The sequence below is a fragment of the Schistocerca piceifrons genome, chromosome 1 (assembly GCF_021461385.2).
Source record: "Schistocerca piceifrons isolate TAMUIC-IGC-003096 chromosome 1, iqSchPice1.1, whole genome shotgun sequence".
NCBI lineage: Eukaryota > Metazoa > Arthropoda > Insecta > Orthoptera > Acrididae > Schistocerca > Schistocerca piceifrons.
In genome coordinates, this window is record NC_060138.1 from 155424923 (window position 1) to 155442941 (window position 18019).

At 39.9% G+C, this 18019-nt stretch overlaps 1 protein-coding gene across 4 annotated transcripts in view; it reads right to left on the minus strand.

The window, feature by feature from the left end:
- LOC124795240 (cytoplasmic phosphatidylinositol transfer protein 1) overlaps positions 1-18019 on the minus strand; it is an 84915-nt gene that overhangs the window by 23934 nt on the left and 42962 nt on the right. For all 4 annotated transcript variants that reach the window (XR_007016665.1, XM_047259186.1, XM_047259194.1 and 1 more), the window contains one exon: positions 14192-14347. Coding sequence is in view for 3 of the 4 variants with exons in the window: in XM_047259186.1 (XP_047115142.1) it covers positions 14192-14347 (156 nt within the window). In the remaining variant the exon portion in view is untranslated. The remainder of the gene's footprint in view (positions 1-14191; positions 14348-18019) is intronic.

The following is an 18019-nucleotide window of genomic DNA, read 5'->3' on the forward strand; positions in this document are numbered from 1 at the left end:
TTTTCTGAGCACTTTTTTACCAGGCTAGAGTTTGGTATAGTTGGCAAAATGTGGCATATGCTACATCAGTATGTGTAGGATGTGTTAGTTATGCTCGATGAAAGGAGTAGTAACTCTAAATTTTTCTCATTAACAAATGTTGCCAGAGGTGAAAGAATTGAAAAGTGACATAAAAATCCCATGAAAAACTATAAATGAACTATTAAATAAAAAAATTACTTTTAAACCAATTAACTGAATAAAAATAATGATCAATGCCATTTCAATAAAAATTTTAAAATACAGAAGTTTACTGCACCTGACAAGGTTCAAACCCACAAACTCCTGCATGTTAAACTATTATCCTATCCACAACAGCACGCAACAAGTCTATGTAACACGAATTTTCCAATGTTACTGAGAATCACGCAAAATTCTGAAAACTTTTTTCATCAATAACTCGCAAACAAGGGCCCGCCAGAGAGAATGGCTGCACGGTGTGATACCTGGGATCTTAACCTACTTCACTATATATTTGATTTCAAAAAGTCGATCCCACCACTGGGGACCACTCCTTGTAAGTTATTTCAGGTGAAGTATAAAAGTGTATTTACACATATTGTCAATGAAATTACTACTCTAATCATTTTGTTTCTCCTTCTCCTCTGCAGTAAATACTAAATTCATTTTCCTCCGCACAGTTTTGTTCTGACTTCAGTATCACACAAATTTCTATCTCAACACCAATATTTTGCATGCACATTCCTTTGCCTACATTGTTGGTAATGTCAATTCTTCTTTTCACTGCCTATTAATTCTATGAGCTCATATCAAACTATGATGTCTGCCCACAAAGACAATTTATCTAATCACTTTCTGAACATGCAAAGTGAATTAATGATGTACAAACTTGGGATCTCTGTTAGCTGTGTTTGTTCAGCTGACAGGTATTTAGATGAAAGGTCAGATGTAACGAGTAGTTGCGCTGAAATCCTCCTCCAACATGAATTTTGGGCAAGATATAAAACAGTTAGATGAATTAGGACACATATGGAAGGAACATATTTCTTCCTATACTCTGTCTACTAATGGGATAACAAGGCAACCAAATATACACCATACAACGATACCTAGTATTCATACAAAAGACATGATATGTCACATCGGGATTACAACTTGATAATAAATTCAGTTGGGAGGATCACACCACAGAACTGCAGAAACACCTTAACAATTTGCAATTCGAATGTTAGCAGACATAGCCGACATAAAAATGAAAAAGCTTGCATACTTTGCCTACTTTCATTCCATAATGTCATATGGTATAATATTTTTGGATAACTCTACAATTCAACCAAAAGTTTTCAGAGTCCAAAAGCGTGTAATACGTATTATTTGTGGAGTAAATTCACGGACGTCCTGTAGAAACCTCTTCAAAGAACTGGGTATACTAACTAGTGCCTCTCAGTATATTTACTCCTTAATGAAATTTGTCCTAAATAATATCTCTCTTTTTCCAACAAACAGCACAGCTCATACATACAATACCAGGAACAAAAATGATCTGCACAAGGACTTAAAAGCACTTACTTTAGTTCAAAAAGGGGCCCACTACTCAGGAACACTTATCTTCAATAATTTGCCAGCACACATAAAAAATTTAGTTACAAATAAAGATCAGTTTAAAAGGAGTCTGAAAGTCTTACTAGTGGCCAACTCCTCCTATTCCATGGACGAATTTTTTAATAGAAACAAATGATGTATTGTATATACTCATACCATTAGTATTGTTATTTCAGCTTAAAAACTGATGTATTGTATATACTCATACTACTAGTATTGTTATTTCAGCTTAAAAAAAAAATTGACATGTTCCACATTCACGAGGATCTCCTCAGCACGGATCTATGGAACGAAAAACTAATCTAATCTAAACATTACAGCAAAGATCCAAATTTGTGAAGAAAATCTGAAGATAAAATCATACACATAGAAGCTGACTTACACATCAAGTCACTATTAAAAATATGGCTAATGTAGGAATTCACATCGTATGACAATTTTGTGTTGAAGATGGCCTACACATAACTGAAAAATTAGCGAGCATAAAAATTTCATTAAAAATTCAGCAGTGCAACCTTTAAAAAAATCTCTGTGTGTGTGTGTGTGTGTGTGTGTGTGTGTGTGTGTGTGTGTGGGCGCGCACACACACACACACACACACACACACACACACACACACACACACACAGTATCTTACTTAGCAAAAGGATATTATTGTTGTGGTCTTCATTCCAAAGACTGGTTTGTTGCAGCTCTCCAAGCTACTCTATCCTGCGCAAGTTTCTTCATCTCTGAACAACTACTGCAACCTACATCCACTTTAATCTGCTTACTGTGTTCATCTCTTGATCTACCTCCACAATATTTACCACTCACACTTCCTCCAATACTAAACTGATGATTCTTTGATGTCTGTGATTGTATTCTATCAACTGAACCCTTCTTTTGGCCAATCTGTGTGGCAAATTTCTTGTCTCCCTAATTCTATTCTGGACCTCCTCATCAGATACATGACCAAGCCGTCGAATCTTCAGCACTGTTCTGTGGCACCTCATTTCAAAAGGATCTATTCTCTTCTTGTCTGAACTGTTTATTGCCCCTTTCACGTATGGCTACAATGCAGACAAATACCTTCAGAAAAGACTTCCTCATAGTTAAATATATATTTGACGTTAACAAATTTCTCTTCTTCACAAACACTTTTCTTGCCCTTGCCAGTTTACCTTTTACATCCTCTCGACTTCAACCACTGACAGTTATTTTACAGCACTAATAGCAAAATTAATCTATCAATTTTAGTGTTTCATTTCCTAATCTAATTCCCTCAGCAACATCTGATTTAATGTGACTAAATTTGGTTATCCTTGTTGATGAAACTTCTTGGCAGATTAAAACTCTGTGCCGGACTGAGACTCGAACTCGGGACCTTTGCCTTTCGCTGGCAAGTGCTCTACCATCTGAGCTACCCAAGCACGACTCATGCCCCGTCCTCACAGCTTTACTTCCATCAGTGCCTCGTCGCCTACTTTCCATGCTGTGAGGAGGGGGTGTGAGTCGTGCTTGGGTAGCTCAGATGGTAGAGCACTTGCCCGTGAAAGGCAAAGGTCCCGAGTTCGAATTTCGGCCTGGCACACAGTTTTAATCTGCCAGGATGTTTCGTATCGGACCACTCTCCGCTGCAGAGTGAAAATCTCATTCTGGATCCTTGTTGATATTCATCTTATATCCTCTTTCAAGACAGCATCCATTCAATTCAATTGCTCTCCCAAATCGTTTGCTCTGTCTGACAGAATTATCATTTCATCAGAAAAACCTCAAATTTTTTATTTCTTCTCTCTTAGTTTTCATTCCTTCTCCAAATTTTTCTTTGTTATCCATTACTGCTTGCTCAATGGACAGAACGAATAACAGCATAAACTACAATCACGTCTCATTCCCTTTTCAACCAGTGCTTCCCTTACAAGCCCCTCAACTCTTGCAACTGCTGTCTAGTTCCTGGACAATTTGTAAGTAACCTTTCACTCCTGTATTTTACCCCTGCTACCTTCATAATTTCAAAAGTGTATTCCAGTCAATATAATCAAAAACTGTCTCTAAGTCTACAAATGCTGTAAACATAGGTTTGCCTTACCTTAAACCAATCTTGTAAGAGAAGTTATAGGGTCAGTATTGCCTTGCATTTCCCTACACTTCTCCTACACTTCTCCAGAATCCAAACTGATTTTCCCCAATGTCGGCTCTACCAGTTTTTTCACTCTTCTTTAAATAAGTTGTGTCAGTATTTTACAACCATGACTTATTAAACTGATAGTTCAATAGTATTCACACTTGTCAGCACCTGCTTTCTTCGCAATTGGAATTATTACATTCTTCTTGAAGTTCTGGGGTATTTCACCTGTCTCATACATCTCACACATCAGGTGGACTATTTTTGTCATGGCTGTCCCCATGAGATCAGTAGTTTCGATGGTACGTCATCAACTCTAAGGCCCTTGTTTCCGCTTAGGTCTTCCAGTGCTCTGTCAAATTCATCTCGCAGTATCGTGTCTTCCATGACATCTTCAACTACCTTTCACTCATACAGTCCCTCGATACATGGAGAACAGTGATAAAACTGACATGCTGCAGGGACGGATTCTTGGCTGGGAATGGAGGGAAAAAGTCCTATGAACAAGCGTCTGGAAATGTATCATTGATATACAAGGTGGTGCTGACGAATGACAGTTCCTCTGACCATGTGCTGTGTGTTTCTTTTATGTTGCAGGCTGTGCAATTGACAACATACAGCAAGCAGCAGAGTGGTTCGGTATTCAAGTCAGGAACAAGCTGAGATCGTGTCTGTGAATGGCCAAGAAGATGGGAACTGTTGTGATCACAAACTCCCAAAAATCGTTTGAAATGCTGTGTGATGTGACTGGTGCCTGTGAGAGTACTTGTTCTGGTATAGCCATGCTGTCTCAACCATTTCCATCTGCTTGGTTGTACACAAACACTATCTCGGTTAGTTCCCAACATGAATACCGAACCATTCTGCTGCTTACAGTATGCTGCATCAATCACACAGCCTGTAACACACAAGGAACATGCGGCACATGATCAGAGAACTTTCATTTGTCAGTGCCCTCTATTGTGGCAATGATACATTTCCGGACACATGTTCACAGGAACTATTTTCCTCCATTTCCAGTCAGGAATCTGTCCCTGTAGTTTGTCAGGTTTATTTCTGTTCACCCTGTATACTCCTTCAACTTTTGAGCTTTCCCTTCTTTGCTTAGTACTGGTTTTCCTTCTGAGCTCTTGATACTGATACAGCTGCTTCTTTTTTCTCCATATGCTTCTTTAATTTTTCTATAGGCAGTATCTATTATTTTCCCTAGTTATATATGCTGCTGTAGTGTTACATTTGTTCTCTCGCTATTCCTGCTTAGCCGTTTTGCACTTTCTGTCAATCTCTCTCTCTCTCTCTCTCTCTCTCTCTCTCTCTCTCTCTCTCTCTCTCTCTTTAGACGTGTATATTCCCTTTTGCCTGTTTCATTTGCTGCATTTTTATATTTCCTCCTTTCATCAATTACATTTATTATCTCCTGTGATATTCAAGGATTTCTAACAGGCTTTGTCTTTTTACTTATTTGAACCTCCGCTGCCTTCACCATTTCATCTCTCATAGCTACCCGTTCATCTTCTACTGTTTTTCTTTCCTGTTTCAGTCAGTCATCATCTGATTTTCCTTCTGAAATCTCAATAACCTCCAGTTCTTTCAACTTATCTCGGTCCTATCTCCATAGTTTCCTACCTTTTTGCAATTTCTTCAGTTTTAATTCAGAGTTCATAACTAATGAATTGTGATCAGAGTGCATTTCTGCCCTTGGAAATGTCTTACTGTCTAAAATATGATTCCAATGCCTGTCATAGATTTATATAATCAATCTGACATCTTCCAGTTTCTCCAGTTCTCTTCCATGTATACAATCTCCTTTCATTTTTTTTAACCAAACATTAGCATTGATTAAACTATGCTCGGTGCAAACTTCTACCTAGTGGTTTCATCTTTCATTTCTTTCCTCTATTCCACAATCACCGACAATTTTTCCTCCACTTCCTTTCCTACTGTTGAATTCTAGTCCCCCATCACAGATTTTTCTCTCCCTTAACTATGAGTAATTTCTTTTATGTCATTATACATTCTTTCAATTTTTACATAATCTGTAGAGATAGCTTTTACTACTGTGGTGGGTGTTGGCTTTGTATCTATTTTGGCTATGATGATGATGATGATGATTTCACTATGCTGTTCATAACAGCTTCGCTTATTTCCATTTTCTTATTCATTATTAGAACTATCCCTGCATTACCAATATTTTATTGTGCATTTATAACCCTGCATTTGCCTAGCCAGAGGTATTGTTTCTCCTACCACTGAGCTTCCCTATCCATGTCCCTTTTTAAATTTTCTAACCTACCTGCTCAATTAAGGGATCTAACATTCTGTATTCTGACCCACAGAATACCAGTTTTGTTTCCCATGATGACAACATCCTTCTGAGTAGTCTCCACTCGGAGATCAGAATGGTTGACTATTTTACCTCTAGAATATTTTACCAAGATAATGCTACCATCTTTTAACCTTACAGTAATGTTGTCATATTGGTTGTAGTTTCCCCTTGCTCTCAGCTGCTTGCAGTATCAGCACAACATGGCCAGGTTCTTTGATGTTACAAGGTCAGTTCAGCCAATCATCCAGACTGCTGCCCCTGTAACTATTGAAAAGGATACTGTCCCTCTTCAGGAACCACAAATTCGTCTGGGCTCAACAGATATCCCTCCATTGTGTTTTTTCTGCAGTATGGCTGTCTTTATCATTGAGGCAGGCAGGCCACCCCGCCATGGTAAGTTCTGTGGATCATGGGGAAGAGTGAAAGGATAGCATTCACAAAAAATACTTGTAATGAGCTCAAAGTATCATGACGTGGTGCCTGTAAAAAAAAACCCGCAGCCAGCCTAACTGGTGAGCAGAGCCCAAAAGTACAATGAGGGACCAACACAGAAATCAGAGTGCCAACAGTGGGAAGTGTTCATATAGCAAATGTGACTGAGTGTTGGCCAAAGTAAACAAGAGTATGGTCTAGAGCTAGCTTGAGGCTGATCTCTCAGTCCACAAGCTCACACAGTCCACGAGCTCATGCCAGGGAAGTTATGCATCTGAAGCAATGAAAGTGACACTCCCCCTGCTTATGATGGAGTTGCAAATCACTTCGACTCTCCGTCACAAACAACTCATCATCCAATACACAGGAGTCCGAGGGTGATACCAAATCCCTTGCTCCTTTAAGAGACACACAGGGCTGAAAATGCCCTGGCCTCACCATAGGCAACAGGGATATCTGCCTGGGGTTCTGCTAGGAGCATTCCACCAGGACATCAGAGATGACACTGGTGGTGGTGATTGTCTGATGCTCTTCCACCAGAGGTGGTCTGGAGATGTCTAGGAGGAGGGCAGGCTCTTAATCCTAGCTGTTTTGAAGATGGAGGGAGGTTCCCCACTTCCATCAGACCCCCCTGGAATGCAGGTTGCCTATGTGGCAGTTTTCTCCAGTTGAGGGCACAAGTCATAAGGCAAGCAACATAAAGGCAATGGGAATGTCTGTGGGTGTAGCTCAGTGGTGTAAGCAAGGGTTAGTTGACCCTTCCTGCCCATGGCAAGGGCTCCTGTTTGCCTGAGATATGGACATGCTGCTCATTTTGATGAAAGCATAGCTGGTTCATATGATGTGTCGGGCACTGCCAACCCACCACAATTATTATACAGGGTCTATACGTGGACGAGGAAAAAAAATTCCTGGATTTTTCTCAGAATTCCCGGTTGAAAGTACATTTCCTCCCGGGTGAAAATACACTTTTTCCGTGTTAAGTGAGAGTACACTTTTCCTCGGGACTGTAAAACTTATCAGTCTTTTGAATTGTTATGGTTTTATACATGGGCGTAGACTTTCCCGGCACTTTAGAAAACGACACTCAGGGAACCAAACACGTTTAGGGAAGATGTCTGACGTGCAGCAAATGTACACTGCATATTTTCATAGTAAGAAAGTATAAATTCGAATTCCACCAAACACCGCAAGTTACTTTCCAAAGCATTGAAATCGTGATTGCGATGCGCTTTTGTAAGCCAGTCATAGCTCACATCACGTGATCTTGCCACCCGATGATAGCGGATATTCAGAACATAGGACGCGTGATGTAGTCGGCCAAAAGCAACATCACTGTTAGGTAACGCGAACACACAATAGGGAAAGTTAATGGCTTAAATTAATATACATAGTGTTGCTACAAGAAAAGAAAAGCTTCCACATAGAATGTTGCCCCTTTTTTGCGCTTGTTACACTTTAAGATACATCACACAAATGTGCCAATAAAGTGTCTAAGAACGACATAAATGTTAGATCTTCTGGGCTCAAAATTATTCTAAATCATCGTATTCAAAGACTTGATTTTTAAATGAAGAGTCAAAAGCTCTGGGATACGTGAAATTCATTGTACATTCTCGCACATAGTTCATCTTGCGTAAAAGGAAATTTACTTTGAAAGTAACGCTTTTCAAACCACCATTCGCAATATTTTCCAGCAACCAGTTAGAAATAGGTTCGTTTCAGCACTTGCCAGAGGGTGCCTGATAACAAGCGTCTTACATAATGTCATAAAAGAAACAATATTCTTGGAGTACCAGCACTGTATTATCTCATGTTTGGTCCTTTATTATGGTATAATGCCATACGTTCTAGAAGATGAAAACATGCACTTGAAATGCAGCGAACAGTTGAAACTAGCCAATAGTGTGGAATTAAACACTCCATTTCAAATAAATAAATTGGAAAAGATTAATAAAAACCAAATTTCTTTAGCCAATCGACAGAAATAACTTCATTGTTGCCCCCCCCCCCCCCCCTCGAGCGTTTGAAGTAGGACACCAAAAATATTTAAAACATCGACTTTTCAAAAATGTCTATTTTGTAGCGCACATCTTTCTGAAGAGCCTGATACATAAAATATATGTGTTTGAGGAAATGTAAGACATTGTTTGGTCTTAAATGTGCCAAAGTGCAGTCCCATGCCTTTTCACACAGCATTCTATCGCACGTCACTGTATTTCGCTCTGTGGAACTCAAACATGTAAAATTTTGCAATGGGTGCCATCAAACTATATTCAGGACAGGTGCCTCTCCTGCTCCCAATCGGCCGGTTTGACAACCTGCCCCTGTTTAAAAAATAAAATTAAATTAAAAAAAAAAAAACTCACAATAAATACTGGATGGGATTATTTGTAACCGGGAGAACAGTAACTCTTCAGAAAATTTGCACTCGCACTCTTTATAGCCTGTTAGCTAATAACTTTATGTTTTGTGTGACATAAAATTAAATATAGGATACATAAAACCAGTACGACAAGCAAAACAGTACACATTTCTTCAGTCCTTAAGTCCTTGCATTGTTTTTCTCACTAACCTTAGTACAGCTTTACATGGCGTGCTTTCCTTTTGGGTAAGAATCTATTAGCTCAACAAAGCTCGTCAAACGTTTTGCTACATGAAAAAACCAAATGTTGTCTAATACTGAAAATGCTATTAATACGAATAGAAGCCAAGACTGGCGTGGTTTCTCGATCTGATTACGTGTATTTTGTCACGAAATAGGTCTGCCTAATATTGCAGCAATTTACACACACCGAATAAACGACACTGTTTTGGCACAAATGGTCATTTTTATAACACGACAGAATATAATCAATGCCTATTAGGTCTACTACAAGCAAAAAGTTTCATGTTAAGAAATAGTTTCACATTTCATCCATACGCTCTAGCTTCTGAAGCAGTAGTACGAAATTTTTATATAAATTTGGAATCGTCATATTCTTCCATAATTTGTGTGATGTCCCCGTTTCTTCTCCTTCCTCGTTCTAACAATTTTGTCATCACTAATTCTGTGAATAGTCCTGCAAGGGTTAAAACTTATTCTCAGGTTACCTTGACTAAACCTGCCACAATCACCATTTTATTTATCCCGCGTTTTTTCTCTGGTCAGGTGTCATTACGTGTTCGTACAACGCGTTTTCCGCACTGCTCCCACAATAGAACTTAGCTGCTGCTAGGCGGGTATTGTACAACTGGCCCTTACCAGTGTAGCATTCTGGCAAAAAAGCGGGAGAAGGTACTACTCATATGCGACTCAACTGCGTATGCGCATGAGCTCGCTAGCACCTGCTCAAATGAATCTACTGTAAGCAGTTGTGACGTCACGCTAATCGGAGGAAATTTGCTGTTATGAAGCAATGCATAGTCTTCCTAAAGCTGTTGACACATTTTGCTGTTGGCAGACGCCTGTGTGAGCACTTGTTTTGTTGCTGTATATGGTGTATTTCCTTGGCAACTTTGTTTTATTTTCGTTTTTTTTTTCTCTATTTCAAGTTTTATTGCTGCAGTATTATTCTGCAGTTGCAAAATACAGTAATATCCTTTGTTAGAGTATTGGTTCTTACTGGTCAATGTTACAAAAATTTAACTCAAAACTAAAACAATGAAAAATTCCCGGAATTCTAAAAGAAGTCCCGGGCTTTTCCCGGTTTTCTCCCGGATGAAAAAATTCCCGGGTTTTTCCCGGATCTCCCGGTTGTCCCGGGTCGTATACACCCTGTTATACAACTTTGCTGCCCCTTATGCCCCATCACAATGCCTTGCGTCTATCCAGGTGACTGCACAAATAAGCATGCCTGGACTGTGGAATTTTGCCAATACCTTGGAATGGCCCATGTGTAAGAGGTTACGGCACTGGGCACAACAGGTCAAAAAGATTGCATGGTTGATGGTCATGCAGCACTCCTGCCAGACTGCGCCTGCTGATTGGAGTTGCCCAGTAAGATCCGAATAAACTGAACAGAGCATCCTTTTGAGGTACTGTTTTCTTTAATTGTGACTTGAATGTCTTTGACCGACCACTTGATCTCTTCACTTGGAGCCAGATAGAACACCTCAGTTGTCAGGTGCTGAATTTCAATCTGGCAGCAGAATGTTTCAAAATCCTCAGCCAGGAACTGACAACCATTGTTGAAGGCTAAGGTGCACAGCACACCTCCAATAGAGAAAATAGCAACTAAGACCAAATCTTAGTGTGTTATATCACGGAGGAAAACTGAGCAACATAAGAGAAATTAGACAAGTTGTTTATCACCAACAGCCACTTGGCCCCCATCAAGGGACCAACAAAGTCCAAATGCAGCTGATCCCATGTGTGCTCTGCCATGAGCTATGGAGAAAATTTTTGTGGTGGAGGCACCTGGTTGTGGGCATCCACTAAACAGGCACACACCACATGTTTTATGGCAGAATCAATTGCTGGCCAATGGAGATGTCACTGGGTACGCACTTTTACGTGGGACATTCCCCAATGGGATGCATGTAACATTTGCAGAATGTGTAGTCACAGCAGTGGTGACATAATGAAGGAGGAGGAGGAAATTAGTTTTTAATGTCCAATCAACAAAGAGGTCATTAGAGACAGAGCACAAGCTCAGATTACAGAAGGAGATGGGAAAGGAAATCAGCTGTGCCCTTTCAAAGTAACCATCCCAGCATTCACCTGAATGATCTGGGGAATTCACAGAAAACCTAAAACAGGATGGTTGGCAGTGGGTTTGAACAGTTGTCCTCCCAAATGCGAATCTAGTGTGCTAATGAATGCGCCACCTCACTCAGTTGGGTGGAATAACAATGCGGCAATTCTGATCTGTAGCTAGCAGTAGAACACCCTTTACAGCATTGAACCTATCATAAAGTTTGAAATATGTCCAAGGCACTGGATCTGATGCTTTGGGAAAACATTCTGGTCATCCCTGCTGGACCACTGTAATGATGTTGTGCTGGAGAGGCTCCTCACTCGTAGCTGCAGCGACTTCCCATGCAGTCAGTGTAAAGACAGTATCCTGAAGGTTTTGAGCCAGTGCAAGACAGCCTGCCTCCTACTTCTCGAAGTTGACATCGAGATCGATTGGTAAGCATGACAAAGTGTCTGCAGTTTCGTGCTGGGAGGTGGGACGGTAGTGAAAGTCATAAGAATGGTTACCGAGAAACAAGACCCAATGCTTTGCTCTTCTGTCCAACAGCTTGGACTTGGGGCCAAAAAGGAAGGTGAGTGGCTTTATGGTGTGCAACGAGGTGGAACTTAAGTGTCGTAGAAGAATACATGGAACTTTTTTATGCTGTTTTTGAGTACATGTGCCTATTTCTTGATCTAGGAATAATTTCTCTGTGCTGCTGGCAAAGCCTTGGACATGAACACAATAGGCTGCTCAGAGCCATCAGGATTTCGGTAAGAGAGAGTGGCACCAGTGCCATACTGGGACACACCTGTGGCCAGAGTTGAAGACCTATTCTGATACTGAACTAGGCCAAACAAGGACTGGAACATGCTGCTTCAATTTCTGAAACACCAGCTGACAAGCCTCCGACCACTCTAACTTCGCTCCCTTCTTACAAAGCTGATTCAATGGATGACAAAAGTGAGCAGCTCTTGGAATGAATTTCACATAATAATTTATCTTCCCTCAATAGGACTGCAGTTCCCTAATATTCTTACAATCTGGTACTTTGTCCATCACTGCAACATATTCTGCCATTGGAAGTATGCCATCCTTACTTAACACATGCCCTAAGCATCCTTACTTAACACATGCCCTAAGTACGGCACTCCTGGAGCATAACAACTACAACATTTCTAAAAAGTTCACAACATAGCCTGTTGTCTAACAGTTGCTGAAAAACCGGCTACAAATATGGAAAATGCTGTTCTCTTGTGGAGCCAAAAAACCAAATGCCATCCAAATAAGTGACCAGCATAGAATGTCTTTGACAAGTCACTTGGGAAACACTGAAATATTCATAGAGATGAAGCTACGCCAAATGGTAAATGGTTAAGTTGGTACATCCCAAAAAGAGTATTTAATACTAAGATGCACCAAGACTCAGCATCCAATGGCAATTGCAAGAATGAGTGCCTGAGGTCAATTTTGAAAAAGTATTGACCATTAGCCAACTTAGGCAACAACTTCCCTGAATGTGGTATGGGATAAACATGTACTTCCTTTGTGCACTAACTGTGTGTTTAAAACTGCCGCAAAACTGAACATTGCCATTGGGTTTCTGGATCATGACCATTGGGGTGGCCCACTAGCAGAATGAAGCCAGTGACAACAGCCCAAGATTCTGCCATCTGTTCAGTTATACCTACAGTTTATCTCATGGCATGGGGTGGACTCAACTGAACTTAGGAGCTACCGATGGTTTCATCGTAATGTGGGCCTCAAAATTGGTGGCTCAACCCTGATCCTTACAAAAGAAATTTCTCAAATGACTGTAGCAATGCCTCAAAATTTTAAAATAGCATTACACGAGAGACAAGGTTAACTTTGTTGCTACTTCAAATTCAATAATTGTGAGAGCATCAAGATCGAGAATATATTCCGCCAACCTCAAATTTACAACCAAATGTGTGAGGTGTTGCCCACATATTTGTGTTTGGCCTCGACTAGTAGTTGTTCTTGATCAGACTGGTAGAGGCCCTTCTGTTCAACTGAAACCTCATGCCACACCCAGCTACCTCCAAGTCTTCCACAATATGGTGAGGCTGCAGAACTGCTGATGAGCTGGTGTAATTGATTGCTAACACAGGAACATTACTCCATGGCACGAGCAGCATTTTCTGCATGTAGCAGCTAAATGTTCCAGCTGTGTCAGGCTTCACAAGTTACATAGAAATAGTGGCATTATCTCCTTTTGTGTGAAGACCAAAAATCTGGGCCAGAATGCTGTACCTGTAGTGGTGCGTCCTTTGCAGGGGAAGGATCGTGCTCTGTGCCTGCAGTGAACTTAGTGGGGCACTCAAGTGGCAGCAACTGAGTAGCTGGCCAGTTTCAGGATGCTGTAGTACCCTATGTCACAATGCTTGACTGACCAACTTTGTGGTGTGCTCATTAAAGCCTGAATAGCCTTCGATTGAGCTGTGTCCTGCTAGCGTGACTCATCAATTTCCGCCACCTGTCAATCTGCAAAAACATTTTGGCTTCAGCAATAAACACCTCTGCTTCTGCACTTTGTGTTATGTCTTCTAAGGCTGGATCTGAATTTGCTAATGCCTTAGTCTGTACTGCACTGTCTGGCAGTAGCCACACTACAAAATAGCAAATTAGAGTGTCTGCACACAATAGGCTACATTGTTTACATCCAAAATGTCATCTAAGTGCTGACCCCTGCAAGTTGGCTATCTGCACCATGTACAACTGCCTGGAACACTTGTGATGCTGATTAAATTGTAAGTATGCAGCTACCACGAGCATCTGCCAACTACAGCCAACTCCTCATCTGACGTACAGGAATCTGTTGGGGGCATCAAACCAACAGAAAGTTTAAATTAAAAATATTGATGATCTATTTTTAAAAGTGATTACTAACGTAAATATTTACAGACCAATCTCCAAGTGTTTCCTTTTCTTCTGAAACTGCGTATGAATTTCACCTCAGACAGACAGACAGACAGAGACAGAGAGAGAGCTCTGAGAAAATGGTAAGATATTTAAGTACTTTATTGATCATCAAGAGACACTTACTCTTTGTATCATTTCTTCAACTCTTGTCTGTAGTCCCCAAACTTCAAATGAAACTTGGACTAATTTGTAAGAACACATAATAGGAGATGTTTTATCTCGCCATCCTTCAACAAGTGGCCCTCTACCAGTCTTTTGCGATCTGAAGAATCTCAAATCCTGAAAAGAAAACAGTGCAATAAATTCACATGGTTCCATTAGCTATGATATAGATAATTTTTTAATTAAGTAATATACCATGGATGTCTATTCATATGATCCCACAGTTACAGATACCCATAAATAAAAGAAAGGTAGATACCAAACTTAAACAAGTTGTTTCATTGAAAAACATTTGGTACTAGCAACAGAAAACTAAACACACATTTAATGGTGTGCAAACTGCCATGTGTTGTTGTTGCCTTCAGTAAGAAACAGAGGCCCGACATGCCTTTCAAGTTCCAGACGGAATAACATTCACCGTAGCAGCTCAGAGAAAGAAAACATTAATATAGTACTGGTCAACTGCAGGAGCATCTATGGAAAGGTCATGGAACTAATCTTGCTTCTAAACGGTAACACCACCCACATAACAGAAGGACAGAAAACTGACTGAAACCTCTGGTAAATAGCAATGAAATTCTTAAGTCTGAGTGGAATGTTTATATCAGATAGGTTGAATGCTGGGGCTGGAGGTGTGTTTGTACTAACAAAAATTATGATAATCTCTAGTGAAATTGGTACAGATTCAGAATGTGAAATAACTTGGGTGAAGATAAGTGTTAAAGGTGGATTAAACATGGTCATACTGGATGCTTTTCCAGACCTCCTGCCTCAGCAACAATAGTGGCGGAGCAGTGGAAGGTCAACATGGAGAATATTTTGCATAAATTTCCTGGTCATGTCTTGGTTTTAGATGAAGATTTTAATTTACCAGCTACTGACTGGGAGACTCTAGTGATCAGGGTGGGTAGCAGGAAGAGAGAATTGTGTGAAGCTGTTCTAAGTGCCTTATCTTAAAATTACCTTGAGCAGTTAATCTGAGAACTGACTCATGAAGATAATATCTTAGACCTGCTGATGACAAACAGACCCAAGTTTTATGACTCAGTTAGTGTAGGACATCAGTGATCATAGGGCCATTACAGCATGACTGAATACGGTTGTGAATAGGAATACAAAGAAATGCATAAAGACCTTTCTGCTCAGCAAGAAACAGATTTCAGATTACCTGAGCTGTCAGCATGAAAATTTGCAGCACTAACAACACTGAATATCAACAGACAAAATTCGACAGCATTTTACAACATGCTTTAGACAAGTTCCGAGCAGAATTGTGAGGAATGGAAAAGACCCACTGTGGTTTGACAACCATTATAGGAAGCTACTAGAAAAGCAAAGAGAGCTTCAGTACAAATTTTAGTGTAGCCAAACCCTCACAGGAAAACAAAAACAAAAGGAGCCAAAATTAGAGTGCGGGCCAGCATGAAGCGTTCAATGAATATGAAAGTAAAACTAACTACAAACTTGACAAAAACCCTATGAAGCTCTGGTCTTACGTTAGATCAGCAAACGGATTAAAGCCCGCTGTCTAAACAGACTGTCACCATCATGGGACTGAAACAGAGAATGACACAGAGAAGGCCGAAGTACTAAACGTCTTTTTCCAAAACTGTAATTGTTACATAGAGGAAGATAAAATTGTAGTTCCTCCTCTAAATCATCACAAGAACAACAAAATGACAGATATCAAAATAAGTGAGCAAGGAATAGAAACCCAACTGAAATTGCTCAACACTGGAAAAGCCACTGAATCTGATGGGATACCCATTCGATTCTACACAGAGTATGTGAAAGAACTTGTCCTTCTTGCAATGGTGTACTATAGGTCTCAATAGGAGCAAAATAATTCCTAATGATTGGAAAAAGCACAGGTCATTCCCATTTTCAAAAAGGGTCATTGAAAAAATGCACAAAACTGCAGTCCTATACCTCCGACATCTGTCTGTTGTAGAATTTTGGAACATGTTTTATACTCGAATACAGACAGAGAATCTCCTTTGTAGTAACCAACATGCATTCCAAAAACAATGATCATGTCAAACCCATCTCACTGTGTCCAACCAAGAGATTCAGAAAGCAGTAGATACAGGCACCCAGATGGATGATGCCATGTTCCTCGACTTTTGGAAGGCATTCAATATAGTTTAGCCCTGCTAACTAATGAACAAAATACAAGCATATGGGATAACAGACCAATTGTGTGATTGGACTGAAGAATTTCTAGCAAAGAGAATACAACATGCCATTCTGAATGGAGAAGATCCTTCATATATAAAAGTACCTTTGGGCATGGCACTGGGGACTGTTACAGAACCATTACTATTCACAATACTGAGTATATAAATGACCTTGTTGGTAACATAGGAAGTTCCATAAGACTTTTCACAGATGAAGCTATGTATTCAGAGAAGTAGCAAAGCAACAAAATTGTAGCAAAATGCAGGAAGACCTACAGAGGATCATCAACTGGGACTAAGTGTGGCAACTGTCCCTCAACATAAACAAATGAAACATATTACGAATATGTAGGCAGAAAGACTCTTCATTGTATGATGATGTATTGCACAACAATCAGTGGAAGCAGTTACTTCCATAAAATATCTAGGAATATGTATACAGAACAATTTGAAGTGGAACGAACACATAAAAGTAATCACGAGTAAGGCAGGTGCCAGACTGAAATTCAATGGAAGAACCATCTTTAGGAAATGCAGCCCATCAACAAAGGAAGGGGCTTACAAAACAATCATTTGGCAAATACTTGAATACGCTCTTCAGTATGGGATCAATGCCAGATAGGATAGGGAAGATCCAAACAAGAGCAGCATGTTTTGTTAGAGATTCATTTAGTAAGTGTGGAAACATGATGGAGTAATCCATTTCTGGTGGCAGACACTGCAAAAAAAAAGCATTCTGCACCACAATAATGGTCCATCGTCAAATGTTCCGAGAGTGTACATTCCTAGAAGAGCATAACAATATGTTTCTTCCTCCTAGGTATATCTCGCAAAAAGATTCTCAAGATAAAATCAGAGGCTTACCTGCAATCGTTGTTCACGTGAAACATATGCATGTGGAACAGGAAAAAGAGGAAGCAACTCTGGTATAGGAAGTACCCTGTGCCACACAGGGTAAGCTGGCTTACAGACGTTCTGCAGTCTCGGAAGAATGAGGTGCATCCAATGAAACATTAATATTTTCAGTATCTTGGAAACTACAGATGTTAATACTCTGTAGTGACTGCATATTTTCACTATGACCCTTATCATCAGTAACTTCTAAATGATTCATGCGATTTCAACAAAAAATGTTTCAGATGATAGCATTGCAATATAGTTTTCACGTCTGAAAGCTACACATCTGTATCTATTTCATATATTGACTTATTACAGTTTTATATCTTCTCCATTATGCAAATGTTTTTCAGAACACCATAGTCTCCACACTCACAACACAGCAACTGAATGCAGTATGGGTTGCCTCATATGTTGTCTTATTTGTGTAGTTAGCTAACGAATATTTTACCATTTTTTGCCAGCAACTTTATTTTAATACTGATTATGGCTGATATAAAAAACCACTGTACAGGGTGTTTCAAGAAGAGTACATGTATTCTGAATGCATATATTTATTAAACTTTAAGACATACGAATTTGAAACTTTACACACATATTTATGAACCTCTCAAGTTCATATTACAGATGTTCAATATGTCCTCCATCAGCGACACAAACAATATCACATCGAAACTGAAATTCCTCCCATACTCAGGCAAGCATGACCTTTGTC